At 46.0% G+C, this 27,676-nt stretch overlaps 3 protein-coding genes across 21 annotated transcripts in view; 2 read left to right on the top strand and 1 right to left on the bottom strand.

Annotated features, from left to right (window-relative positions):
• LAMB3 (laminin subunit beta 3) overlaps positions 1–19,296 on the bottom strand; it is a 66,493-nt gene extending 47,197 nt beyond the window's left edge. For 8 of the 19 annotated variants that reach the window (XM_064594116.1, XM_064594101.1, XM_054507963.2 and 5 more), the window contains exons 1-2: positions 4,240–4,376; positions 2,723–3,049 (exon numbers count right to left, since the gene is read on the bottom strand). The gene's annotated coding sequence lies outside the window, so the exon portion shown is untranslated. The other 11 variants (XM_064594107.1, XM_064594108.1, XM_064594110.1 and 8 more) reach the window with 11 other exon arrangements.
• LOC123845680 (transcription factor-like 5 protein) lies at positions 4,095–5,639 on the top strand. The gene is given in 3 exon segments (XM_045876389.3): positions 4,095–4,795; positions 4,798–5,033; positions 5,035–5,639. Coding segments are annotated over 3 exon segments (1,437 nt in total). The 5' UTR covers positions 4,095–4,119; the 3' UTR covers positions 5,560–5,639.
• Positions 19,297–19,422: 126 nt separating the features above from the next.
• G0S2 (G0/G1 switch 2) lies at positions 19,423–20,484 on the top strand. Its single transcript, XM_045877145.3, is given in 3 exon segments — positions 19,423–19,623; positions 19,762–20,044; positions 20,047–20,484. Coding segments are annotated over 2 exon segments (309 nt in total). The 5' UTR covers positions 19,423–19,623; positions 19,762–19,779; the 3' UTR covers positions 20,091–20,484.
• The last annotated feature ends 7,192 nt before the right edge of the window (positions 20,485–27,676 follow it).

Here is a 27,676-nt window from a genome sequence, read left to right on the forward strand (position 1 = left end):
AGTACTAAGTAACTATCAGTACCTTATGTTCCTGCTTGTAGGTCTTAGGGCAAATCAAAAGAAAGAGTCAGTTCTCATCTATCTATTATTTTGAGGGGAAGGAGGAAGCTAGGATAACCAAAATTCCCACCCTCACCCAAATTTGCCTCTCGCATGCAGTTCCCCCAGAATAACACACCTAATTCTGAACTTCCCCTTTGCTCACTCAGAAATCTGCATACCCAGCAGCTGCCGGTAGCCAAGTATAAATACACATTTGTGTTCCTAAGTATGATGTTGCATCTCTATCTGATGTGGGTGCACTGTCCTCAACAATCCTTGTAGCTAGCACTACGAGATAAATTACAGGGATCCCAGTTCAATGTGAATCTCAGATAAACAAGGGATACCTTGTTAGTATAAGGAGACCCCAAAGATTGCATGACGCAACTTGTATACTAAAATGGGATCCACTATTTATCTGAAATTCTAATTTTACTGGGCTTCTCATATTTTTATTTGCTAAATCTGACAACCTTACTTGTAGTAGGTTGTTCACCCATCCCCATGGATTCCAGGCTTTTCCTAACCTGCTCCCCTTCCTCTAGAAATTGCCCCACCTGTCAACAATTTTCCTAAAATATGATGCTTAGAATTGAACAGTGGGGGGACACCTGGGTGGCTCAGTCGTGACCTGCCTTTGGCTCAGGTCATGATCCCAGGGTCCTGGGATGGAGTCCCGGGCTCCTTGCTCAGCAGGGAGCCTGCTTCTCCCTCTGCCTGCTCTGCCTGCCACTCCCCCTGCTTGTGCTCTCTGACAAATAAATAAATAAAATCTTAAAAAAAAAAAAAGTGAACAGAGGGGAGTCCTGGTGTCCAATGTCTGACATCATGGTGGCATGTTCTGGGCATGGGTCCCTTGATCAAAGACCACTCCAGGTGAAAGACCAAGAGCCAAACAAAAGTACAGAGATGGGCCTACCTGCATCACCTGGGGACTCTGTGTATGCTTCCCTGGACATGAGAGGTTGTATTTACCCTTTTGGTTAAGTATTACTCCAGAAAGAAATACCTGTGTATTTTCCTAAAAGAACAGAAGGGAACAAAATATTTTTCTGCTCTTGGTATGCATGAGGAACCATTCTGAACACCACATCTACAGCATCTAACAGCCCTATAAGATGGTCTTTGAAGGAGATATTATTTCCCTTTTTTATAGCCTCAACATTATCAGGAAGCTTGACAAGCTTATAAGGTGTTAGGGACTGAATATATCCCCCCCAGGTTCATATGTTGAAATCCTAACCCCAGTGTGATGGTATTGGGGGATACCAATGTTTCTTTCTTTTTTTTTTTTTTTAAAGATTTTATTTATTTATTTGAGAGAGAGAGAATGAGAGACAGAGAGCATGAGAGGGAGGAGGGTCAGAGGGAGAGGCAGACTCCCTGCCGAGCAGGGAGCCCGATGCGGGACTCGATCCAGGGACTCCAGGATCATGACCTGAACTGAAGGCAGTTGCTTAACCAACTGAGCCACCCAGGCGCCCCAATACCAATGTTTCTTAAGAAGCAATATTTCTTGGGGCGCCTGGGTGGCTCAGTTGGTTGAGCGACTGCCTTCGGCTCGGGTCATGATCCTGGAGTCCCGGGATCGAGTCCCGCATCAGGCTCCCTGCTCGGCAGGGAGTCTGCTTCTCCCTCTGACCCTCCTCCCTCTCATGCTCTCTGTCTCTCATTCTCTCTGTCTCAAATAAATAAATAAAATCTTTAAAAAAAAAAAAAAAGAAGCAATATTTCTTAAGAAAGGGAAGGTAATTAGGTTTAGATGAGGTCATGCGGGTGAAATCCTCATAATGGGATTAGTGCCCTTAAAAGAAGAGGAAGGCACCAGGGCTCTGCCTTCAGAGAGAACAAGGAGCCACCTGTCTGAAGCCAGGAAGCCAGCTCTCACCAGCACATTGATCTTGGCCTTCTAGCCCCCTAGAACCATGAGAAATAAATGTCTGTTGCTTAAGCCACCCAATCCATGGTATTTTTTATTGGGGTAACCCAAGGGGAGGAAGACACAGAACTAGTGTTTTAGTCAGGTTATGCTGTGGTAATAAACCAACCACAAAATCTCAGCAGCTTTAACACAACAAACATTCATTTGTTGCTCGCACAAAGTAAAATGGGAGACAATGGTAAGGGGAAAAATCCTCTGTTGTGCAGTCACTCAGTGACTTCTGCCATCTTGTAGCCACACCAAGGAAGGACACGTGGCCCTCATGGTCATGACAGCAAGGATAGAGGAGCATGGAGAAGCTCTCTCATATTCCATGCTTCAGCTATAAAGTGACACAGTCATTCGACTTACAACCTATTGGCCAGAACTGTTCAGAGAGCACCTAAGTGGTCTTCCTATGTGCCCAGAAGAGGATAATGCAGTAGAACCTCGTGAACACATAGCACTGTCTACCACAATGAGTATATGGTAAAACCAGAATCCACCAGAAGATCTTTAAGCTTTCAAAAATCCATACTCTTTCCATTTCAATATCTGGTCCTCCCAAGATTAAGGGAATCTGTTCTTCACAAAAAGGAAAAGTCACATGGGACATTTTGTAGACTAGAACACCTCAAGGAAACGGATAGGAAAAATGGCCTTGGTGAATATTTCAGATTTGCAAAACCTAAAGCATCACAAGCTTGCCCCCTTGGAAAATCTTAGAAACATAGAACATGAGATCTCTGCAACTTGTACCTAGAGGATAAATATCTATGAGACAGGCATGTTGCTCCAGTTTCTAAGAGAAAACCACCGGGTGTGGGGGTGAATCTTCAAGAAGGTTCTGGTATGTTGTAGGGTGACCAACCATTGTAGTTTTCCAGGATTCTCCTTGTTTTAGCTCTAGAAGTTCCACGTCTCAGAACATCGTTTCATCCCAGACAAATGCTTGCTCAGTTGGTTGTACATCGATACTTTTTCTCCCAGACAAGGTCTGAATGTGTCACCTCAGGCGGCTCAGTAAACTGCATGAAGATGTGCAGGATCTGAGAGAGTCAAGTTGGCTCTGAGTCCTAGAGAAACCTGAAGGGAAATAGCACATGAGAATAAGATTCTCCCACAGGAGAGAATTCAGGAAGCTCCTCTATGAATATTGGCCCTCTTATCAAAGTAGTCCTCTTCAAGGACTTGGGGAGAGAAAATAGCATGCCAGTACAACTTTGGTTCTGGAGACTCTACTCCGGCTGCTGAAGCCTGAAGTACAAGAGGCTTTTCCCAGCCAGGTCAAACCAAGGACCTATATTAAGCTTATAGATAACATTAACACCTCTATCTGTTTCAAGTGAAATACTATTAAAACAGGCTGTCCTCCATCTCGAATTTGTGCTCTTCTTAAGAGGTGTATACACATACACACAAATATACACACACAGATGCACATGCATGCCTTTGCACTTCTTCCAAGGTACATTTCATCCTGTTAGCATTGGCCTAGTGCTTCATTTGTTGAGTTGGATTTGGTATGCACTTTGACCTGTACGCTTTCCATCATCTCCAGATTAAAATCCCAAGTCCACAGCGAGGCTCTCAGGGTCCTGCTTAAAAAGCTGCACATTTGACCTTATCACACACAGCCCCACTTCACACAGTGCTCTGATCCAGCTATTCCGTTCCCTTGACCACACTTAGGCTCAATTCATCCAGTTCTGTCCGTCTACACTGATGCCTCCACCTCTTGTGTACTTGGATAAATTCTAAATCCAAGACTCAGATCAGGTTCCTGGATCAGTGATGACTTCTCTGCTATTCTCTATAAATTTTTCCCAAATTCCAGCAGCAGACCTTATACAATTCAAGTACCAGTCAGTTCTGTTCTGTTTATAAATCCCTTCTATGTCAAATTTACATATTTATGGTTATTCAACTTTTAGCTATTTTCTGATTTGTCCCCAAACCGAGATTGTAAATTCCTGGAGAACAGGAACTACCCTTAGCCACTCTTTTTATCCCCTGATGAGTGTACAGCCCAGTGTCTGCACATAGTCCGTGCTCAATAAACAAATACGGATTTAGCAGCGGTTTCCCGCCCCCGACGTCGCCGGGCGAGGCCGCGCCGGCCCGGTGCCCGCCGGCCCCGCCGCGCGCGCCCCGCCATGGGCTCTGGCACGTCGGGCCCCGGGCCGCGGGAGCCGCCGCAGGCGGGCGGGCCGGCGGGCCCCGAGGGCGCGGACGCGGCGCCGGGCGAGGCGGGGCTGAGCTTCACGACCACCGACCTGAGCCTGGTGGAGATGACGGAGGTGGAGTATACGCAGCTGCAGCACATCCTCTACTCGCACATGGAGGCGGCGGCGGCGGCGGCGGCGGGGGGCGCGGCGCCCGTGTACCCGGTGCTGTGCCCGCCCGCGCTAGCCGACGGCGGCTTCGCGGGCGCAGCGCCCTGCCTGGGCCACGTCGACTTCCAGGGGCTGCGCATGATGCTGCTGAGCGAGGCGGGCGCCCCTGCCATCGCCCCCGCCGAGAGGACGCCGGGCGCCCACGGCCCCTGTCCCCGCGCGCCGCGGCCCAAGGCGCCCGACGGCGGCGGCAAGGAGAACGCGGAGGGCGCGCCCGAGGCGCGGGCCAAGTGGGCCGTGCGCGTCCGCCTGGAGGACCGCTTCAACAGCGTCCCCGCCGGGCCGCCGCCCGCCCCGCGCGGCCCCGAGACCCCAGAGCCCGGCGTGGCGCTCAACAATTTCGTAGCTCTTATCCGACGTCCTTCCGAATTCATGAACGTCCCTCTACATCAGCAACAAAACAAATGCACGACATTGGTGAAAAATAAAACCGCAGCGCCGCCAGCGCTTTACAGTTTACATGCCCTCTGTTCACGGCCGATGCTTGCTGGGCTGCGGGGGGTTCGAGCCTCTCACAGACGCAGGGGTCCGGTAACCCCTGTTCTATACTCGAAGCTGCCAAGCATCAGGACACTGGATTGCCTAGAGCATTCTCTTTCTGTTACCAGCAGGAAATTGAATCCACTAAACAGACTTGGGGCAGTAGAAACAAAGCTTTGCCTGAGCAAGTTTGGCCAAATTAAAGTAGAAGAAGCGCTATGTAAGCAAGCCATACATAAGAGGAATCGGAGTAGACTACGTCAGCTGGACACAAATGTAGAACGAAGAGCCCTTGGAGAGATTCAGAACGTGGGCGAAGGCTCGACGTCCCCACAGGGCGCTTGGCCGCCCGCGGAGTCCTCGCCGGCAAACCTCGGGGAGCAGACCCAGAGCGGGCCCCGGGGAGGAAGGTCGCAGCGTAGGGAGAGGCACAACCGCATGGAAAGAGAGAGAAGGTGCAGAATCCGCATTTGCTGCGATGAGTTGAATCTTTTAGTCCCGTTCTGCAATGCGGAGACGGAGAAGGCGACCACCCTGCAGTGGACCACTGCGTTCCTGAAGTACATTCAGGAAAGACATGGAGATTCTCTTAAAAAGGAATTTGAGAGTGTGTTTTGCGGTAAAACTGGCAGAAGGCTCAAGTTGACTAGACCGGACTCCTTGGTGGCGCGTCCCGCTCATGAGAGCCTACAGAGCAGACCAGCCATGGATGTCAAGTGACCAGAAGGGACCGCTAGTTCCAGGCAGTGGCGGCTGCTGCCCGGGGCCCCGAGCGTCTGTGCAGCCCCGGAGCCCCGGCGGTCTGGCTCTGGGGGACGTGAGTGCAGTTGAGGGGCCTCTGTGGGGACGTTACAGCACGTTTTGTAAAGATGTTTGTCTAGAACAAAATACTTAGCCGTCCGTGTCCTCTTAGACCATTTGGGGATGAAGACATGTTGACAATTAGCAAGAAACTTTTCAATTATCTGCCTGATTCCATCATGTTTTCTTAACATGATAATTTCAAAAATTAACATCCTTCGTAATTTCCTTAGTCTTCCAAGGTACACCGCTTTTTACTTATTTTATTTACATTTTAAATATGCCCGCTTAGCAATTGGAACAAGTTAAATTGTTCTTAATTAGAAGTAGCTTGGAAATTTTACTCCTTTGTTTCTCCCTCCCCCTGTGCTGACTTCAGTCACATGGCACCGCATTGTGAAATGCGGTCCCTGTCCAACCCTCTTGCTGGACATTTTCCAGAGACTCCCTTTGAAGTCACTTTTGTCCATAAATGAGATATTGTCACAGTGGATTCCTTCAATGCCCTCATTTTCATATTGAGAGTCATTACTTTCTGTGTAATAAACTGTGGTGTTTGGAACTGAAAAAAAAATATTGATTTATTAATATGGATCCATGGGGCAAGGGAAAACCTAACAAAAAGTGTTGAAAAATATGATGCCATGAATATTACTGCATAACTCTCTGTCAAGACAACATACAGAGAAAATCATCCAGAAAAATCAATATTTTTTCTCCTAAGAACTGGAACCTGGGAAAATTCATGACGAAATTCAATCCACTGATCAACAGGCTCCCATGGTTAGGCTTCCTATTCCATCCACCATGGCTGGTCCCTGGGGACAGAAAGGCCAGGAATCAAAATGGCAGTATTTTTGGTTTGGGGAACTGAAATACTTCTGTGGTCAGGCCATGGACCTAGGCACTCAAAGCATACAAGACCCAGCTTTTAGAAACTGCAGAGGTGATAGAAGGGATCAAGTGGGGCCAGGGGAGAGGAGGCCACAAATGGAGAGGGTCTTAGGACACAAGAGCTCCTCAACATGTCTAAGGGTTCTTTGTCACTCTCAGAGAATCAGGGAACATGTGCAGCCAAAGGTCTGTCAGTCCCCACCTGTCCTTGTGCCGCCTAAGATAATGTGTCCCAGTGGTTATTTTAGGCCCATCCCAACCCTGGGCCAATGAGCATCAACCCTAAGACATTAAGAAACCCCTTCCCACAACTCAACGGGGGCTCAGAATACTTGTTTCTCTAAGTCCACTGACTAGGTATCAAGAGTGTCCTGTTATGCCTCCAGCCACCCTGGGGCCTGAGTTTGGATCTGAATCCTCCCAACAAACCAGTCCGTAGAGAACATCCCTCCACCCCCAGCTTTTACCTGGTCCTCATTCTCAGAGCCTGGGCTTTCTTCCAGTCCTCCTCATCACATGTCAGCAGACCCTTCTGACTTTTGACCCAGAAACACAAAAATATCCAGAACCATTCATCTGCAAAACCAACATTTACTGAGCACCCATCCAGCCAGGCACCCAGTGACCAGGAGTAAACAAGTTAGAATCACTGTCCGGAGGGAGACTACAGTCTCATGGGACAGACACTAAACACAGAATTACCAAATAATTTATTAATTATGTAACCAGAGTGACCTCAAATCACCTGAGGTCTACTATCCAAATAACCATAATCACCCTTTCGTCTACTATCCAAATAACCATAATGCTGACAACTCTAGGGAGATGCTCGCAGATAATACAAATTCATTCTAGTTGCTGTCTGTCTTCAAACACTCTTAGCTCTCTTTTAAGCATCTCTACGGCCTGTTTTGACCCCAAACACGAACACATAGTCCTTCCTCCATTCCCCAAAGAACAAAACACATAGCTGTTGAGTTTAAGAAATTTTACTGAAAATTTGGAGGTGACACAGAGAAATTACACCCTAAAAATAAATACTAGCTGGCATCCATCAACATTATGGCATGCATCTGATGCTCTAAGCCTTGACCAGGTTGCTGGAAACAAGGACCTCCCTTCATGAACTCACTTCTCCCTTCCCACCCCGTGAAGACGGTCTTTTACACGGTAACAACCCAAGGTGGCCTATCTGCCTTGGGATTCATCTACTCACTACTATTTGCTATACATCAGTGTGCATTCATTCATTCTGGAAATATTTATTTGAACACTTATTTTGTACCAGGCATTGTGCTACATGAGGACACAAAAGATAGCAGCAAGCAAAAAAGACAAGACCCTACCTTCATGGAGGAGACATACAATGAACAAGTAAACGAAAAATCTAAAAATTACAAATTTCAACACTTTTTATGAAATGTTTGTAATGGGATGATATAATAGATGGGGATCTCAGGATGTTAGGAGTGCCACTTTAGAAAGGATGGATAAAGGGCACCTGGGTGGCTCAGTCGGTTTAGGGGCTGCCTTCAGCTCAGGTCATAATCCCAGGGTCCTGGGATCCAGCCCTATATCAGACTCCCTGCTCAGCAGGGAGCCTGCTTCTCCCTCTCCCTCTGCCACTCCCCCTGCTTGTGCTCTCTCTCTCTCTCTCTCTATCAAATAAATTTTATTTGAAAATTGAAAAAAGGATGGATAAGAGAAGTCTCCCCAAGGAGGTGACCTTGGGATGAGATTTGGGGCTGGACTTCCTAAGGCAGGCTAAACATGTATTTAAGGTGCCAGCAAAGTAGAGGTACCAAAATTTGGGGGGGGGAACTTTTATATATAATATTTTTTAAGATATGGAAGTAAACACCTTAGGCAAAATTAGAAGGCTGTACATTCCCCCTATATATATTTTAAGACTTAATATTGTTATTTTGATTTATATGGGCAGGGTGGAAAACTCAAATCTTTTCAGGGCTTAGGACCTCTGAAGTCTTACTCCAGGGGCACCTGGGTGGCTCAGTTATTAAGCATCTGCCTTTGGCTCAGATCATGATCCCGGGGTCCTGGGATGGAGCCCCACATCGGGCTCCCTGCTCAACAGGAAGCCTGCTTCTCCCTCTCCCACTCCCCCTGCTTGTGTTCCTGCTCTCGCTTTGTCTCTCTCTATCAAATAAATAAATAAAATCTTTAAAGAAATAAATAAAATAAATAAATAAATAAAGCCTTCCTCCAGCCCCAGGAGATCTTAGAAATCACCCCCAGGAATTTAGAATTGATCCATCTTAGGGAACTCCCCGGCAATGATGGCTTTTAAAAGCTCCCAGGATGATTCTAACCAACTGAGCCACCCAGGCGCCCTCCCAGGATGATTCTAAAGTGGAGCCAGGACTGAGAACCATTGACCTAGGGAAATAATATAGCTGAAGAAGAGGAATCATGGTAAGACCCTAGAATATCCCCAACATTAAGAACAGTAATTCACTACCTTGGCTGCACAATAGAATCACCTTTAGAGCTTTAAACATTACTGATCTTTGGGTTCTACTTGGAGAGATTTCTGATTTAATTGATCTAGCCTGGTCTTCAGAAACTTTAAAAGCTCCCCAGTGATTCGAATGTGTGTTCAAGGTTGAGAATCCCTGACTGATAGAAAAGAAAGATGTAACGAAGGACATCTGGGAAGAAGAAACTAAGGTGGTACAATGAAGAACAGGAGGGTACGGTGTTTTCCTGTTCTTCGACAGGAGAGTGCAGTGTCCCTGAAGCAAAGAGAAAAGGTGTTTCTAGAAGGAAGAAAGAGTTATTATCTGTTGAATGATAAAATCCAGTTCATTCAATAAACATCCCATTCGCTTTTGGTTGGGGTGGTGGTAATGGAAACCAGATGGACGTGGGCAAAAGAGTGAATGGTTGATGAAGAAATGGATACAGTGATTATAGAAAACTGTTAATGAACAGTTTTAGTTATGAAGAGGAACAAAGAATTCAGGCAGCATCTATAGCCAGAATTGAGAACCACTTCCCAGATGTTTCCTACAGTTCCATGGATTGAGACCCAGTGCTCTCTTATAAAACTTTCTACAACAATGGAAATGTTCTGTACCTGCGCTGTCCAAAATGGTAGTCACTAACTACTTGTGGCTGTTGAGTGCTTGAAATGTGGTTCAAGTGACTGATGAACTGAATGTTTAATTCTATTAAATCAGCTGTCCATATAATATAACCTAATCATGGGAGTGACTATCCCATCATATTCACAAACTCTGGGGGTTTTATAGGGCTTGTACATCAGAGGCCATCTTAAAATTCTGCCCACTACATTAGAAATGAGTTCTTTATTCCAAGAGGGCTCCTGGCCTAGATTCTGGATGTGAAGGAAGAGAATCGGATTTTGTGATTAATACTCTTAGAACCGAACTCTCTGCAAGCTGATTTAGGAAATAAGACCTATTGCTCTGCTTCACCACCAGCCTTATGCAAGCATCAGTATTTCCTCGGTCCCCATATTTCCATCCTTTCTCTCCTCTCTCTATTCCTTCGTGGGTTATCTCCCCCATTCCCAAGATCTCAGCCACCCCCAACTCACTGAAATCTCTCAAATCTGCAACTGGCAACCCAATCTCTCTCCAGAGCTCCAGATTCCTGATTCATATACAACTGCTTAATGACCACCTTTGCCTGCATGTCTCATAAACAGCCCAAACTCAATATATCCAAAATGGAACTCATTCTCTTCCTCCCCAAATGTGTTCCTTCTTCTTTCTCCAAACCTGGGAGTCATCTCTGACTCCTTTTCTCTGCTATTGCACTAAGCCTTCCAGTTTCACCTATGATGCATCACTCAAATCTGTCTCCCTCTCTCCCCATTACTTCTGTCTTAGCCCGGTCCCTCACCCCCTTAATTACTCTGACAACATCCTACTTATTGCCTCTAGTCTTGCTCCACTCACGCATTCTTCACTATGCCAATAGTGATCTACTTAAAACGCCAACCTTATTGAACTGTTCTGTTGCCTGAGATTCATCAATTTTTGCTACTGCCTAGAGGATAACCAATTCAATATAAGGCAAATTGATAGCTATGATTAAATAAGTCAATAGATGATGCATTGTGCTAGCTCTGAGAACACTGAACAAGACAGAGATAGTCTCCGCCCTCACAGAGCTTACAGTCTGGCAACACAGACACACAAGAATCATGAAAGGGAAAGTAAGATGGCTGTGGGACCGTGCAACACCTAAGCATCAAGGAAGGCCTCCCTGAGGCAGCAAGAGGGTAGTGACACTTGAAGGATGAGTACGAGTTCATAAGATCAAGGGAAATGATGAAAGTGTTCCAGGTGGAGAGAACAACACAAGGAAGGATCTGAAGTTGTGAAAGAACCCAACAGTGTGGCTGGCACCTAGAGAACAAGGGTTGAGGGACATACAATGAAACTGGAAAAACAGACAAGGACAAGATCATGGGGGAACTTATACACCATGCTAAGAATCCAGGCCACGATCCAAAGGGCAACATGGGGATCCATTGAAGAGTTTTAAAGAGAAGAGTGACATGATAAGGTTTGCTTTTTTTCTTTTTTCTTAAGTTTACATTGGATAGGATTGGATTAATTGGATTGGCTAGGTCAAAACCCAAGGCAGAGAGATCAGTTGTGAGACCATAGCAATAGTCCAGGTGAGATGATGAGGGCTTAGACTAGGAGGGTGGTAAGGGGGATAGAAAGCAAATAAAGTCAAGAGATATTTAAGAGACAGAATGACAAGTCTTGATGATTGTATATAAGAGGTGACAGAGAGAGAGGAGAAAAGGATGGCTCCCAGGCTTAGGACCTGGACTCCCAGATAGATGGTGAAGCCTAGATGAAGCAAGATGGTGGTGCAAATTTTGGGGGTGGAAATATTGACTTTGGCTTCAGATGCAGAAAGTTAGATAGCTGCAAGATATCCAAGTTAAGACATAGCCTGGGCAGGAAGATACAGAGGTCTAGGGCTCAGATGTGTACATCATCTGCACAGAGGCATAACGGAAGCCTCGCAAGTAAATTAAATCACCTAAAGAGAGTATGTAAAGTTTAAAAAGAGGTTCCAGGACTGAGTCCTGAGAACTGCTGATATTCAGAGGTCGTATAAAAGGCAAAAGGGTGAGGAACCTGGGTGGCTCAGTTAAGTGCCCAACTCTTGATCTCAGCTCAGGTCTTGATCTCAGGGTCATGAGTTCAAGTCCTGCATTGGGCTCCATGCTGGGCATGGAGTCTACTTAAAAATATTTTTTATTTTAAAAAGGCAGAAGTGAGGGGGAAAAAAAAAAAAAAACTAAGGAGTGTCCAGAATAGAAGAGGAGGAAAATTAGAATACGATGACATGGAAGCCAAGGACAATGTCTTTCTAGAACAGGGGAGTGGTCAATAGTTCCTAGACATCATATATGTTGGCAATCATTTAGGTAATTGTTCATTATGGCTCCTGCCTACTACTTCCCCCTCATTTCCTGCCATTTCCCAAAACCCATCCTTTGTGCTCTGAGGCCAATGTTGCCTAACTTCTCTTGGAACATGCAACGTATTCTTATGCATCCCATCCTTTTTATATGCAGCCCTCTCTCACTCCAGGCCTCCCCTAACCCTGAACCCCCACTCCCTCCCAGAGTCAGCACGTAAACATCATCCATCCTTTAATACCCTCGGCTGCTCAGGCATCATCTACTCTTAGGCCTTCCTTGACCATCTCCTCCCCAAACTGAATCAGTCAATATATTTCTCATTCTAGGGTCGCCCGGGTGGCTCAACTGTTGAGCGTCTGCCTTCAGCTCAGGTCATGATCCCAGGGTCCTGGGATCGAGCCCCGCATCGGGCTCCCCGCTCTGCGGGCGGCCTGCTTCTCCCTCTCCTGCTCCCCCTGCTGTGTTCCCTCTCTGGTTGTCTCTCTGTCAAATAAATAAAAATAAAATCTTTTAATAAATAAATAAATAAATACCCTTAAAAAATCTATTTCTCATTCTATTCTGTTTGTTTACCTGTGTATATTTCTATTATTGTGCTTATCCCAGTATCTTGTAATAACTTATTTAGTGTCTGAGTCCTCTACTTGACTATGAGCCTCCTGAGGGCGAAAACAGTGCTGTATTCTGCTTTCCATAACAATACCTAACATAGTATCAGATACCAGGCCAGCTTCAATAAACATTTTTGGACCTTATCGCTGCCTATATGTCACCTCGGGGATGTGAATGACCTGGGCCAGGATAAAGGACCACAGGAATTACTGACCTGAGCAGGGGGTAAAGACAACAGAATAATGACTGAATCAATAACATGTAATGATTGCTTTTATTCGTGCCAGACTGCTAAGCCCTTGCCAGTGCTCCAGCTCATTCAGGCTTCACCACACCTCATTTATTAGGTGTGATCATCATCCCCACTTTACAGACGAGGAAACGAGACGGGAGAAGTTAAGTCACTTGTCCAAGGTCAGACGCTGGTAAGAGGAGCCAGGTCTTGAACGAACCCAAGTCTGTTTGGCCCCAGAGCCCTATACTCTTAAGTCTAGCTGGCATTTGAGCTTTGGGGAAAATTCCATGCTGATTCAAACGTACAGAGTAGATTAGGACAATTCAGAAGTGGCATGTGGGCAGTAGGGTGTTGCTCCCAGCACATCCTGCATGGTCCAGCAGATAGCAGTTCTGCTTGGCCAGAAGTCATGAGCGAACTGTCTACGAGGCGTCTGTTCACCAGTGTGGATTTGTCAAGGCCCTGGGTCCCAGGAGCAGGCTGGAGGAGTGCCCTAGAGTAAGCCAATCACTGCAATGTCAGACGCTAAGCTGGGAGTACAAGTGAAAGGTGAGGAAGCCAGAGTGGAAGGAACGAAGCCAAGCTGCCAGGTCTTAGGCAATCTTACCCCCAAGGCTCTGTGCCAAGGACAAGCCACTGTGCCTAAAATAACCTCCCAAGAGAGTCTGATCATTTTGCAATCTCTAATCTCAATACTGACTTTCAGGTCAATGTAACTAGTATTGATTAAGCCCCTACTATGCGTTAGCACCATGAAAGGTACAAAGATCTGGTCTTCCACAGAGACCGGGCAAGCCCACAGGGAACAATGAGAGAGCTGTATAAAGCAGTACATAAGGCAGCGCCAGCTGGTGCACAGTGAGCCACAAGGGCGGCTGAAATTCACAGAAAGGAGAGATCAGGGTGTGCTGCTGGCTTCTTGGAGCACGTGAACTGAAGAAAGGAAGACAGAGTAGAAAGAGAACAGCATTTCAGGTAGGAAGAAGATTACGAGCCAAGATGAGGCAGCCACAATGAGAATGCACTGTTTCTCGGGCCATGAGAAACCCATCTGTGGAGCAAAGGGTTCTTGTTGGAGAAGAATGGAATATAAAGTTAGATGAGGAGGGAAGAGCAGAGGAGCAGATCATAGAAGTCTCAGATTCCAAGAACGTCAATCAAATAAATCCAATATGCAGAATCCAGGAGTCCTTGTAGGCAATAAGAAACGATCCAGGGGTGCCTGGGTGGCTCAGTTGGTTAAGCGACTGCCTTTGGCTCAGGTCGAGTCCCACGTCAGGCTCCCTGCTCAGCAGAGGGAGTCTGCTTCTCCCTCTGACCCTACCCCTCTTGGGCTCTCTCTCTCACTCTTTCTTTCTCAAATAAATAAATAAAATCTTAAAAAAAAAAAAAAAAAGAAAGAAAGAAATGATCCAGGTTTTAAGCAGGCAATTAAGAATAAAAATTTAATTTTAGGAAGATTTATTTGGTGGTAGTGTTTGAGATAAATTACAGAGGAAAGGACTAAAGGCAAAAAAAAAGGGGGGGGGCGCCTGGGTGGCTCGGTCATTAAGCGTCTACCTTCGGCTCAGGTCATGATCCCAGGGTCCTGGGATCGAGCCCCACATCGGGCTCCCTGCTTGGCGGGCAGCCTGCTTCTCCCTCTCCCACACCCCCTGCTTGTGTTCCCTCTCTTGCTATATCTCTCTGGTCAAATAAATAAATAAAAATCTTTAAAAAAAAAAAAAAAAGAACAACAACAAAAGAGAAAAGAAAACTGTCAAAAACCAAAAAAAAATGGGACTTCTGGCTGGCTCAGTTGGTACAGCATGCAACTCTTGATCTCGGGGTTGTGCATTCAAGTCCCATGCTAGACACAGAGCCTACTTAAAAAAAAAAGAGAGAGAGAAAGAAAAAAAAATCTGAATGCTTCTTTGAGCATCCACTAAACATCTAACTGCATGCAAACTTAATAAACATAATTCCTCCCCTGCCAGTCCAATGGGGAAGACATTCATTAATCCCATAGTTACCTATTAAGGACCTACCATATGCCAAGGATCATAGGAGGCTCTGAGGACACAGTGAAAAGCAAAATACAGTCCCAGCCCTCATGAAGCTTATCCACCTCCAATGAGCATGGAAGATAACACAAAAGCAAAGCAACAGTTACATCAATATAAAGTCAGGTGCTAGTGCTATGAAGAAAAATAAAGCAGGGCATTGGGTAGGGAATGGTAAGATAGAATGGTCAGGAAAAGCCTCTCTAAGAAAATGCCACAGTGTTTCTCCAGAGAATAGGTAAAATTGAGATGCCTCTGCTAACCATAAGGATACTGAGAAGGTGACTTAGTTTGTCAGAGTACAGAGAATATGGGGAGTCTTAAAGTGTGTTAAGCTTGTCATAAAAGCAGAAGATCCACACAGAAATGTCTAGACTCTAGAACTCTAGTCTACAAAACCAGAGGAAGACAAAGATTAGACACGTAGATTTAAATATCATCCACTGGGACACCTGGGTGACCCAGTTGGCTAAGCATCTGCCTTCGGATCAGGTCATGGTCCCAGGGTCCTGGGATCGAGCCCCGAGTTGGGCTCCCCGCTCCGCGGGAAGCCTGCTTCTCCCTCTCCCACTCCCCCTGCTTGTGTTCCCCCTCTCGCTGTGTCTCTCTCTGTCAAATAAATAAATAAAATCTTTAAAAATAAAAATAAATAAAAATCATCCACTGATATTCGAGAGATAAGAAACCTTTCCAAGGGCGCTTGGGTGGCTCAGTTGGTTAAGCGACTGCCTTCGGCTCAGGTCATGATCCTGGAGTCCCGGGATCTAGTCCCGCATCGGGCTCCCTGCTCGGCAGGGAGTCTGCTTCTCCCTCTCCCACTCCCCGTTTGTGTTCCCTCTCTCGCTGTGTCTTTCTCTGTCAAATAAATAAATAAAATCTTAAAAAAAAAGAAAAGAAAAGAAAGAAACCTCTCCAAAACTAGTGTACATGAAATGAAAGTAACCCAAGGACTAGAAAAAAAATGGAGTTTAAGATTTACAGATGATTTTATCCTATCTCCTATGATGGATGATCCTGTCCCTTCAGCCTCCTATTATACCAGGGGTGGGCAGTGACTTTGGTAGGTGGCAAGGAGCTGGTAACAAAATACTACTACTAATAATTGAGGCTCATATACAACCATTCATCCAAAAGGCCTCTGTCCCCTGTTCCTTTAATCCCTAAGGCACAGTTGTGGGGACAGCTCTATCTCTCTTCTGCACTCACCCCTAGGACCACCTGCTGCCCCTTTGTGATGGTTTCCTCTGCAGATGGCTCTGGGTGTTTTTTTTAATTTTAATGTTTGGGAGAAAGGGATTTGGAAAGCAAAATAAATTTTAAACTGGCCTTTCCTACCTTCCCAGAAATGGCACAATTAAATGTTAGGATAGACTCAAGGGTAGGCTGACCAACTATCCCAATTAGCCCAGAGCTGTCCCAGTTTCAGCCCCGCAAGTCCTGCACTCAGGGAAACCCCTCAGCCCTAGACACACTGAAATGGTTCATCACCATACAGCTGGTCTGGCCTGTATGATGTAACATAAGGCTTTCCATCTCTAAAGTGACATCAGCACTGTTGAATCACATGCTTAGTTTCCCAAGCCCTACCTAACCCTCTACCCTAGAAGTTGGGTTCTCCTCCCCCACCTAGACAGAGGAGCTACCAGAAATTCCTAAACATAAGTTGATCGTGGATTCCTCAGCCTTCTATTCCCACCATCTCCTACTCAGCTCCAGCTCCCACCTAAACCAGAAACACCAGATGCACTGGCACACCCAATCCATACCACCTGCTGCTCTTTCTGCCCAGCCCCAGCCAGGAAGCTGGTGGGGTCTGGAGGAGGCCAAAGTCAGATTATCAAAGACGGAAAGAGGGGAAATCACAAAAAAGGGGAACCCCAGATAAACTGCAGCCCGCTGACCACGGAAGACATGTGGTTTTCGTCTTTGAGTTACAGAAATACCAGAAATGCTTACGATGGAGTCAACTTCGGAGTTTTGCAACCAAAGCTGGGCTGACTCACCTTCAGAGAAGGAACCAGGTGAAAGCCCCCATAGTAAGGTATACATCATACACTCTTCCAGAAGCCAGTGTTTGGCACACTCACAAATCTTGAGGTGGCTCACATATCATTTCTGCCAGGTTATTAGAGACTTCTCTAGAATTTTAAGGAAGATTCAAAGAAAATGCCAAGATTGGGGCACCTGGGTGGCTCAGTCGGTTAAGTGTCTGACTTTGGCTCAGGTCATGATCCCAGGGTCCTGGAATCGAGCCCCCCTCAGGATCCCTGCTCAGCGGAGAGTCTGCTTGTCCCTCTCTCGCTGTGCCTCTCCTCTTCTTTTTTTTTTTTTTTAATTTTTTAAAGATTGTATTTATTTATTTGACAGAGAGAGAGACACAGCAAGAGAGGGAACACAAGTAGGGGGGGAGAGAGAGGGAGAAGCAGACTCCCCGCTGAGCAGGGAGCCCATTACGGGGCTCGATCCCAGGACTCTGGGCTCACGACCTGAGCCAAAGGCAGAAGCCTAACGACTGAGCCACCCAGGTACCCCGCGCCTCTCCCCTTCTTTTTTTTTTTTTTAAAGATTTTATTTATTTATTTGACACACAGAGAAAGCACAAGTGGGCAGAGAGGCAGGCAGAGAGAGAGGCAGAAGCAGGCTCCTCGCTGAGCAGGGAGCCCGATGCGGGACTCGATCCCGGGACTCCAGGATCATGACCTGAGCCAAAGGCAGTCGCTTAACCAACTGAGCCACCCAGGCGCCCGCGCCTCTCCCCTTCTTATTCTCTCTCTCTCTCTGTGTCAAATAAATAAATAAATAAAATCTTAAAAAAAAAGAAAGAAAGAAAATGCCAAGATTGATATTAATCTCAACTTGGTCCCTTGTGGCAGAAATTTCCTGTCTAACATTAAAAGAACAATAAGCAGTGTTCACCATCCTCTAGGAATAACCCTTATTTGGCCCCGTGTCACCTTCACTGCTTGGGAGCAGGCTAAAAGGCAGAATTTTACCATTGCTGCTTAACTAACCTTGCCGATCCGCATTCACACACAAATCTTACTACCTTAAATGCTAATAGCCAAGGCAAAGGGTAGTTGTTATGGTTGTCTTTTTTAATTGAATTGTCTGGGAAATTGCCTAACCGCACCCCCCCCCCCCCCCCCAGAAAAGGACTCAAACATTTGATCTTCATGAAACAGCTCCTTTCCCTGTCCCTCCCCACAGGAGGCTGTTGCAAGATTGTATCACTGACCTTTACAATTTTCTGGACAGTCTGATTTCCTCCTCCTCCTCCTTAACTGCTGGCAGCCCTTTGGCCCACTTGCCTCCGCTTTTCCCCTCTTGCTAGCTAACTCTGGTAAATGGATTAACCAAAGCCAAATCATTACACCCTCCACACCAGGGTGATGATGTTTAATTCCAGCCAAAATATATCTTTCTCTCCTCCCTTGCTTCCAAGAGTGCTTTTTTTTTTTTTTTTAAGTCTTAAGTAATCTCTGCACCTAAGGTGGGGTTTGAACTAAGGACCACAGATCAAGAGTCACATGCTCTTCCAACTGAGCCGGCCAGCGCCCCCCCCCCCCCCAAGAGTTCTCTGTTTAGCTCTTACCCAAACCCTCTATTCTCACCCTTCTGCCCCTGTTTCTATGAGCTGAAATGGCACAGTGATGTTGCAACTCCAAACCCAGGGAAGTGGTAAGTAATTACTGACGGCATGAAGTATTTGCAATCCAGACCAAGCAGAAGAAATTTATCGACGGTCCGCTTCCATCTCCTCTGCCCTGTAGCCCCCAGCTGCACTTCTCAAGTAGGAGTGGGGATAACTGGGATTTAATGATACCCAGAAGTACATATACAAACAGGGGCAAGCGCAGAGACGCATCACACACACAGTTGTGCAAAAGGGCACCCTCAATAAGTAGTTATCGATCAAGTGACCCTGGCAGGGCAAGCACCTGTGAATAAAACCAGTCAGGCCGGAAAGAAACAGAAGCACATACAGAGTCTGGAGACCTGGTTCTGCTCCTTACCAGGATCCCTCTCCCCTTGTCTTCTCCCGTCCGATCCCCACACCTGTGGGTAGACGACAACCCTTAGGAATAAAAACTAAAGATTTTCCGGTTAGGTAGAACGCCCCCCTCCCCGCGATGAACTCATCAGGGGTCCCTCACGGGCCACCCCAGACAAGGAAAGCTGTGCCACCCACCCACATCACTAAGGAAGAGTCCCGTGGGAAACGTACGCGATACCTCCCAAGGCTCCGGGTCCTCACCGGTGGGCACACCCGGCGTGGGACCTCCTGCGTCCCGGCCGCACCCCGCACCCCCGCACCCCCGCCGCGGTCTCCCCTGCCTGGGACTCCCAGCTCACAAGGCCCAGGCGTGCACAGCTCCTGGCCGCCTCCACCTAGGTCCTTCCGCGCCCTGCCCTCTCCTTCGCCCGCCTCCCCCCTCCTTCCTCCCCCCTTGTTCCTCTGGCGCTAGCGGCGCTGGCCCCGGGCCAAGGGAGCCCGGGAGGCGGGTCTTGGAGGAAAGATATAAGCGGCCCCGGGGCACGTCCAAGGTGCCGGCTGCGGAGTCTCCACCTGGAAGAGCCGCGGCTGCCCCGGAGGAGGAGGAGGAGAACGCACTGCCCCGGAGGAGGAGGAGGAGGAGGAGGAGGAGGAGGAGGAGAAGAACGCACTGCCCCGGAGGAGGAGGAGGAGGAGGAGAACGCACTGCCCGTCGCCGCCGCCGCCGCCCCCGGCTCGAGCTGCCTCCTGCTCGCGCTGCGCCTCGGAGGTGAGCCCCGGCGGGTGGCAGAGCGCGCCGGGCGGGCCCCCCTGCCCGCGGGACGGCCGAGCGAGGGGGCTCTCGGGCAGGCTGGAGCCATCCTTCCGTGGCTGAACGGTCCCCTCTCCTGCGCCGCCCCTCCCGCAGGTCACCCCCGCCCCCGAGATGGAAACGGTGCAGGAGCTGATCTCGCTGGCCAAGGAGCTGATGGCCTGGAGGCCCAGTCGGAAGCTGGTGAAGCTGTACGTGCTGGGCGGCGTGCTGGCCTTCTTCGGCGTGGTGATCGGCCTGGTGGAGACTGTGTGCAGCCCCTTCACGGTCGCCAGCCGCCTGCGGGCCGAGGAGGCAGCGGTGGCCGAGCTGCTGGTGGCCCGAAAGCGGAAGGTCCTCGCGACCCAGACCCTGCGGGAGAAGAGCAAGCAGCAGGAGGCCGTCTCGGCAGCCGGGCGCTCTCCAACCGGCAGCACGCCTCCTAGGACCCCGGGGAGCCCGCAGAGGGAGTGGAGAGAGAGCCTGAGTGCGAGAAAGAGCGCGTCTAGGGCCTAGGGCCGGGCTCAAGTGGGAGAGAGCAGGAGTGCTGTGTTGTTTGGACTTAGATCTGAGAAGCCGCAGACTTCCAGAACTGAACTACCACACGGATCCACCAAAGGAGTTTGGGATTAAGTGTTGCTGCTGTGCAGCATTGCAGGATGACATGTCCAAAATTACGTATCTTTGAGCTATACGAGTGCATCTACCATTTTGCACTAGGGCGGAAGGCGGGGAATGCTTTTTATATTATTATTATTATTATCATTATTATTATTATTATTATTATTATTATTACAATGACCACCATTTTGCATTTTGAAATAAAACTCTCGTTTTATACTATGGCTCAGTATCTGATTCCTGGGGGGCATGTTTCCCTGGGGTGGACAGCAGAGAGGGTGAGCATGCTGCCCAAGGGGGTCTTAGCTGAGCACTGCGGGAAGAGCAGCTGCGTGACCGGCAGGCAGCATTTGCGTCACTGTTAGGGACTCTGATATTCATATTACATGCTTATAAGTATGTTGAGGATTCGTTTTTGTTTCATGGTACGGGTGACAGGAGAGAAACTTTTATTAAATCCCACCAGGCTTGGCATTTTAAGATCGGAAGATAAATCAACTTCTGAGCTACAGTACACGAATAGCAGATACTGATTAATTCTAGGGCAAAACCCTATTTGCCATCTCACACCTGACCAGAGGCTCCTATGACTGATACCTCTTTCTTCCTAACTGTATTTTAACAAGAGAGAGAGAGGAAAGAAAACTAGCTAGCTGTTCAGAAGACAGAAGGCCAAGCCCCCAAGAATGCCTAATTGGATCTCTAGCTCTACGCAGCCTTCCTCCCCATCAACTCAAATCATAGTAAGAAGCTCTGGGTTAGAAGGAGAAAAGACTGATTATCACCCATCTGAGTCCTCTCCCTCCAGGGATAGAGTATAAACTTCTTGTGATCAAGGTCCTTGTCTTCCTCTTCCTCTTTAGTGTTTATAGAAATTACCGTCTTGTTGAATCTCAGATCTGTACCTCTGAAACAAATAATGCAATATATGTTAAGAAAAAAAAGAAGAAGATAGCAGGAGGGGAAGAATGAAGGGGGAGAAATCGGAGGGGGAGACAAACCATGAGAGACGATGGACTCTGAAAAACAAACAGGGTTCTAGAGGGGAGGGTGGTGGGAGGATGGGTTAGCCTGGTGATTGGTATTAAGGAGGGCACGTTCTGCATGGAGCACTGGGTGTTATGCACAAACAATGAATCATGGAACACTTCATCTAAAACTAATGATGTAATGTATGGTGATTAACATAACAATAAAAAATTTAAAAAAAAAAGAAATTACCAAGTCTTGAACAAATAATAGGTCCTTACTAAATATTGATTGCTCAAGTAATCTATTTATGAAATTAGAATACTGATTCTCAGTGGAAGGAGAGGCCATTTTGTTCCCCCAGGAGACATCTGAAAATGTCTGGAGACGTTTCTGGTTGTCTGGCAGGGGAAGAGGAGCACTGTTACCAGCATCTAGGGAGTAGAAGCCAGGGATGCTGCTAAACATCTTAGAATGCACAGGACACCCACCCACAACAAACCATTCTCCAGTCCAAAATGTCAATAGGGCAGAGGTTGAGAAGCCCTGGGTTAAAGGAAAGGAAAGAAAAAGGGTTTGCTTAATAGTTTCAGAATCACGGTTTTGGGGTGGTCTCGGGAGACTACGGTTGTTATCAAATAGAAGTCCCTCTCCCCACACAGGGACAGAAATGGTCCTTGGCCCTATTCTGTTTGGCAATTTTATCATCAACCTAGGAGAAGTGACAGGAGGTATACATATCAATTCTGTTGCTGATGCAGAGCTGAGTCAGGATTCAAAACGACTCAACTGGTGGGAAGCATGCCCTGAAGCTAATCAACTGAAACTGAACAGAGAAGATACAGTACAGAATTAGTTCCAAACATCCAGTTGCATGGCCACAGAATTAGGAAGGCTTATTCTAGCAGCAGATCATGTGAAAAAGACCTAGGTGTTTCCACTGATTACAAGCCCAAGATAAGCCAACAAGTGGCTGCCAAAAAAAACCCCTAACATCTTATTGGTAGAAGTGGAATGTCCAGAAAAGGGGATGAGGAGGTGGATTTGTTTTACTTTACAGTCTGGCAGGTGGGAAACCAAAGAAGTTAAAAGAGACCTCCTGGATTTGCTTCTGTTTGCATTCTGACTCCTCCATTTGCTAGCTTTAAGACCTTGGACAAGTTACTTATAAACTCTCTGCCTCTGGTTAGTTAACTTCTTTCCCCATCTATAAAATAGTGACTCCCTCGTGGGATAATTTTGCAAATTAAATGAGACAATGCATATATAGTGCTTAGAGCAGTTACCTGGCAAACAGGTTTCAGTTGTTAAATTTCAAGAGAGACCTTGACAAACAAAAACCTACTTAGATCAGAGGGACCTGGGCATATAAAAATCTGGGAACCCGGGCGCCTGGGTGGCTCAGTCGTTAAGCGTCTGCCTTCGGCTCAGGTCATGATCCCGGAGTCCTGGAATCGAGTCCCACATCGGGCTCCCTGCTCGGCAGGAAGCCTGCTTCTCGCGCTCCCACTCCCCCTGCTTGTGTTCCTGCTCTCGCTATCTCTCTCTCTGTCAAATAAATAAATAAAATCTTAAAAAAAAAAAAAATCTGGGAACCCTGTCACATACAGAACAATTGAATAGAGGAGTAGAGAAGTTACAATACAATTCTGTCACATACTTGCCTCCAAATAGTTGAAAGGCTGCCATATTGATTCAATAAAGTCCAATAAAATAGGCTTATTTTATGTGGCTTGAAAATGCAGAACTAAAAGTAGCAAAGAGAAGTAGAAGGAAGCAATTCTCAGGTCATTAAGAAATCAGAGTAATTCAAAACATAAGGAGTTTCCCTGTGATGTATAGTAAACTCCTCATTACTAAAAGCACGCAAGCAGAAGTTGGAAATAAACTGGAGAGGAGATTTCTGAACTTGGAAGGGAAATTGGTCTTATGACCTCTGAGGTCCCACCCAGTTATAAGATGCTGGGATTCCAGGGGCACCTGGATGGCTCAGTCGTTAATCGTCGGCCTTCGGCTCAGGTCATGGTCCTGGGATGGAGCCTCGCATCAGGGTCCCTGCTCTGTGGGAAGCCTGCTTCTCCCTCTCCTGCTTACCCTGCTTGTGTGTTCCTTCTCTGGGTGTCTCTCTTTCTCTCAAATAAATAAAATCTTAAAAAAAAAGAAAATGCTGGGATTCTATTTGGTACAACCACCAAATAGGGGATATATTTCCTATTTCAGGCTGCTTCTCTGAACCCTTCCCTCCACCCCCAACACACACATACCCTCTGTGTTTCCTGTGCCTTTTTGTTCTTTTTCTCAGCATGTTGACAAATATTTTCCTTCTTCCTAAATGACTATTAAAAATAATGAATGTATATATTAACTAACTTGAATTTAAATAATAATAATGAACTTAATTCCAAAATAAAATATTTACCAATTAAGTTTATCTAACAAAGGCTTTTGCCTCTTAGAAAATACCTTAGTGGTCGAACCTAATGGTTCTCAAACTTTGTCACTGTGAAACAATTATTAGTCACCTTGTTTGTTCCAAAACTCTGATCTATTAATATAAATAAATATGTAATTTTGTATTATATCAGATTCCAACCTGTACTATGTTTTATTTTTTTTATTTTTTTTTTAAAGATTTTATTTATTTATTTGAGAGCCAGAGACAGAGATAGCGAGTGAGAACACTGAGCGGGGAGGAGAGGGAGAAGCAGGCTCCCCACTGAGCAGGGAGCCCGATGCGGGGCTCGATCCCAGGACCCTGGGATCATGACCTGAGCCGAAGGCAGACGCTTAACCGACTGAGCCACCCAGGTGCCCCGCCAACCTGTACTATGTTTTAATGAAAGCACATAGTTGGTATCAACTGTGAGAATATTAAAAATTGCCACATTCTTAGGACAAGTTTGATTGTTCTATAATCATGGTTTAAACCCATTGGCTCAATCAATGACAACTCGCCTCAGCTAACACATTCTTACAAGCCAACCAGCCGGTGATAGACCCTTGCTTCTGAGGGTCAACCAACCAGGAACTGACACACCCCATAAATACATTCCAGAGCGCCAGGCAGTCAACAAATAAGTATGCTTCTATAGGTGATATCAGCCCACTTAAGTCGGGAAAGTATGCCAATCTCTGAATTTTGTGTTTCCCAAAAACCAACAAGTATGCTTACTAGGTTCATTGTGCCCAAACTCTGTTTGTCCTTCATATCTGCTGCCAGCTCAGTCAGTCCCAATGACAGATTGAACTCCAGTGGTTTCAGCTGAGTTCTCACTACTTCTATGATTTGTACCCAAGTAGGTCTTTGTATAAAATCATCAGTCTTTGTACAAAGTAATCAGGTATTTTAGTTGACAGGTATACATGCTGGTAAATAATTACACCTAGGCCTTTGTATAAGGTCATTAGACATTTTGTTTAGGAGGTATACCACTGAGTAATTAGACATCGGTCTCATACAGTTCATTAGACCTTTTGTTTTGGAGGTATACCATTTGCTTACTATTTGTGTCATTAAACTGCTTATTCCCCTGCTGCTCACTTTACCTTTGCTTTTGTTTGTCTATATTTAAAGTCTTGTCTTATGTGTTTTTGTTTTGTTCTGGAATACCTTATTTCTGATATATGTATAAGGGAGTGTTTCATAGGGAATGGCCCACTAAATCACTAATCCAATCCAAGTTGACCTAAGGGATCGTAGCTGGAGATCCATTAGACCGGTGCCCAATTCAGGAAAAGGCAATTGGCCAAACTTAGATTTGGGTCCCCTACAAAACTTTCACAAGAGCACTCTCTTGTCTTGTCAATGTGTGAAAGAAGGTCACTTTTAGTCTGTATGCTTGGTCAAACATTGTCAGGTCATTGATTGCATGGCCCTTTCCTAACCTTTGCTTAGAAAGGGCATGCAAGATACCATTTGCAGGCACACATTCTTACTAAGCAGCCTCTTTTGTCTTTCTGGGTTCTTCTATGTCGAAACTGCAACCTCCTCTTGGAAGAACTCTTAACTTCCCATATAAAGCTGCACTGTAATCCTAACTCTTGTGCTTACTTTGATAAAGGACAAAAACTTTGAGTTAGAATAATAATGGCCATCCTGGAGGAAACTTGACATGTCAAAATCAGTAAATTAATTCATTTAAGAAGAACTCCAGAAATCTAGAGTCAGTAGTTTGCTTCTTTAATTCACATGCTGAGCCCTAAAAAGCAAAATTCTAATTCCAGTATGGTCTCTCTCAAAGACTCTGATACCCTCTGAAACCCACCCCTATTTCATTTCCCTCTCTTTCCATTCATCTTTGCTTGACCTTTTATATGAGCCATCCTTTCATCAGAATTTTCTCTGGAAAAAAAGCAATCACATTGTAACATTGCTAAACCAGAAGGCAGTTCTAGAGAAGTTGGGTGAACTGTTCTGAGGGATTTTTGTTTGTTTCATTTTTCGATTTAAAATAAACTGAATTTTTTTTTTTTTTTAAGATTTTATTTATTTATTCATGAGAGACAGAGAGAGAGAGAGAGGCAGAGGGAGAAGCAGGCTCCCCGCGGAGCAGGGAGCCCGATGCGGGACTCGATCCCAGGACCCTGGGATCATGACCTGAGCCGAAGGCAGACGCTTAACCATCTGAGCCACCCAGGCGCCCATGAATTTTTTTTTTTAAAGGAGCTAAATTTAAGCCCTGGTCTGGAACCATATTAAGAGTTTTAATTAGGGGCGCCTGGGTGGCTCAGCTGTTAAGCGTCTGCCTTCGGATCAGGTCATGATCCCAGGGTTCTGGATTCAAGCCTGACGTTCTGGGATCAAGCCCCACATTGGGCTCCCTGCTCAGCAGGAAGCCTGCTTCTCCCTCTCCCACTGCCCCTGCTGGTGTTCCCTCTCTTGCTGTGTCTCACTGTCAAATAAATAAATAAAATCTTAAAAAAAAAAAGAGTTATAATTAAAGATTTTCCTAAACCTAAAGAAGTTGGGTAGAAATTTGTTAAATAATTCAGCATTTTATTAGGTACTTATTGCTCTGGACTACAGACCTGTACCAAGTAGTTCAATTAATTGTTAGTACTACAGGGGCGCCTGGGTGGCTCAGTTGGTTGGGCGACTGCCTTCGGCTCGGGTCATGATCCCGGAGTCCTGGGATCGAGTCCCGCATCGGGCTCCCTGCTCGGCGGGGAGTCTGCTTCTCCCTCTGACCCTCCCCCCTCTCGTGTGCTCTCTCTCATTCTCTCTCTCTCAAATAAATAAATAAAATCTTAAAAAAAAAAAATTGTTAGTACTACAGATGGAGAAAAATATATAAAAGCAGGGAAGAAAGGAAAAATTTAAATAACTCAGCCATGTAAAATGAAAGAAAAAAGTGCCTTAAGAGAGCAAGAAAAAATAGAAAATACAGTACAAAAGACAATTCCAGACGCCTTTCTTTTAAAGGGACATTGGACAAAGATTCAAAATTATAAATTAAATAAAAATGAAAACAGACTTCAGGAAATTTTCAAAGAGTATTCTGGAGTAGACCCAACAGTTGAAGTAAAGGAGACTAGTCTTTTTCAGTTCTTTTTTCTTTCTTTTAATGGGCTTAAATATAAATTAGGGGATTTAATAAGAGAAAAAAATAAGTGAAATCCCAAATGTCCAATTTGTGGCTAGGCATTTTCAGAGAGCCTTAGAAAGTAAATAAGCTAGAAATCAATAGAATTTATGGTTCTCTAGATAAAACAACTGTCTCCTGAAAGAAAAACAAGACTAAAAAGTCTTCTATCCTCTAAGAATTGGGAGCCTATAGAGAGGGATACTTAGTTATTGCAAGGAAAAACATCGTTGAAAGAACCAATGTCCCATTTTGACTAAGAAACAGAAAGATGACTACCCAAAATCTGTCCAGTGATGCAGTTCCAAGGGAGACATTAGCACCCAACAATTCCAGTCCTTCCTCTAAATTTATGTCCCGAAATCTCATAGACACCACTATGCAATCATGTCAATTACACCCTCCCTCAGGGTGGGGCTTTGTCTAGCTTGGCTAACCCTCTATTCCCAGCTCCTACCCTAGTGCCTGGCATGGAGTAGGCGCTCATTAAATATCTGTTGAATCGTGAATAAATAAATGGATAAAGACAGTGAACTTTGTATTGGCACACAGTTGTCCGTGCCTTAGTCCAAAAGAACGGAACCTCTAAATTGAGGCATGATCCTCCATCATTAATTGGTGTGAATCAGGCTGGAATTTGTGGAGATCCTACCCCACCTGGATCTTGTGATAGGCTTCTGTCTTCCCCTCCACTGTCTGCTCCCTGCTCCCGCTGATGTGATCACCGTAATTGTTTATGTCACTTAGATGACTCCCTTAGGAGTTCCTAACTGAGAAATGTGCAGACACACAGGTCTCACAGAGTACACTGGATCCTAAAGTCTCTTCTGGTAGGGAGGGAGAACCTGCCAGAACCCAGT

This window comes from Mirounga angustirostris, unplaced genomic scaffold (genome assembly GCF_029215605.1).
Source record: "Mirounga angustirostris isolate CCGP_5_RB_7025 unplaced genomic scaffold, mMirAng1.0.hap1 SCAF_6, whole genome shotgun sequence".
Classification (NCBI taxonomy): Eukaryota; Metazoa; Chordata; class Mammalia; order Carnivora; family Phocidae; genus Mirounga; species Mirounga angustirostris.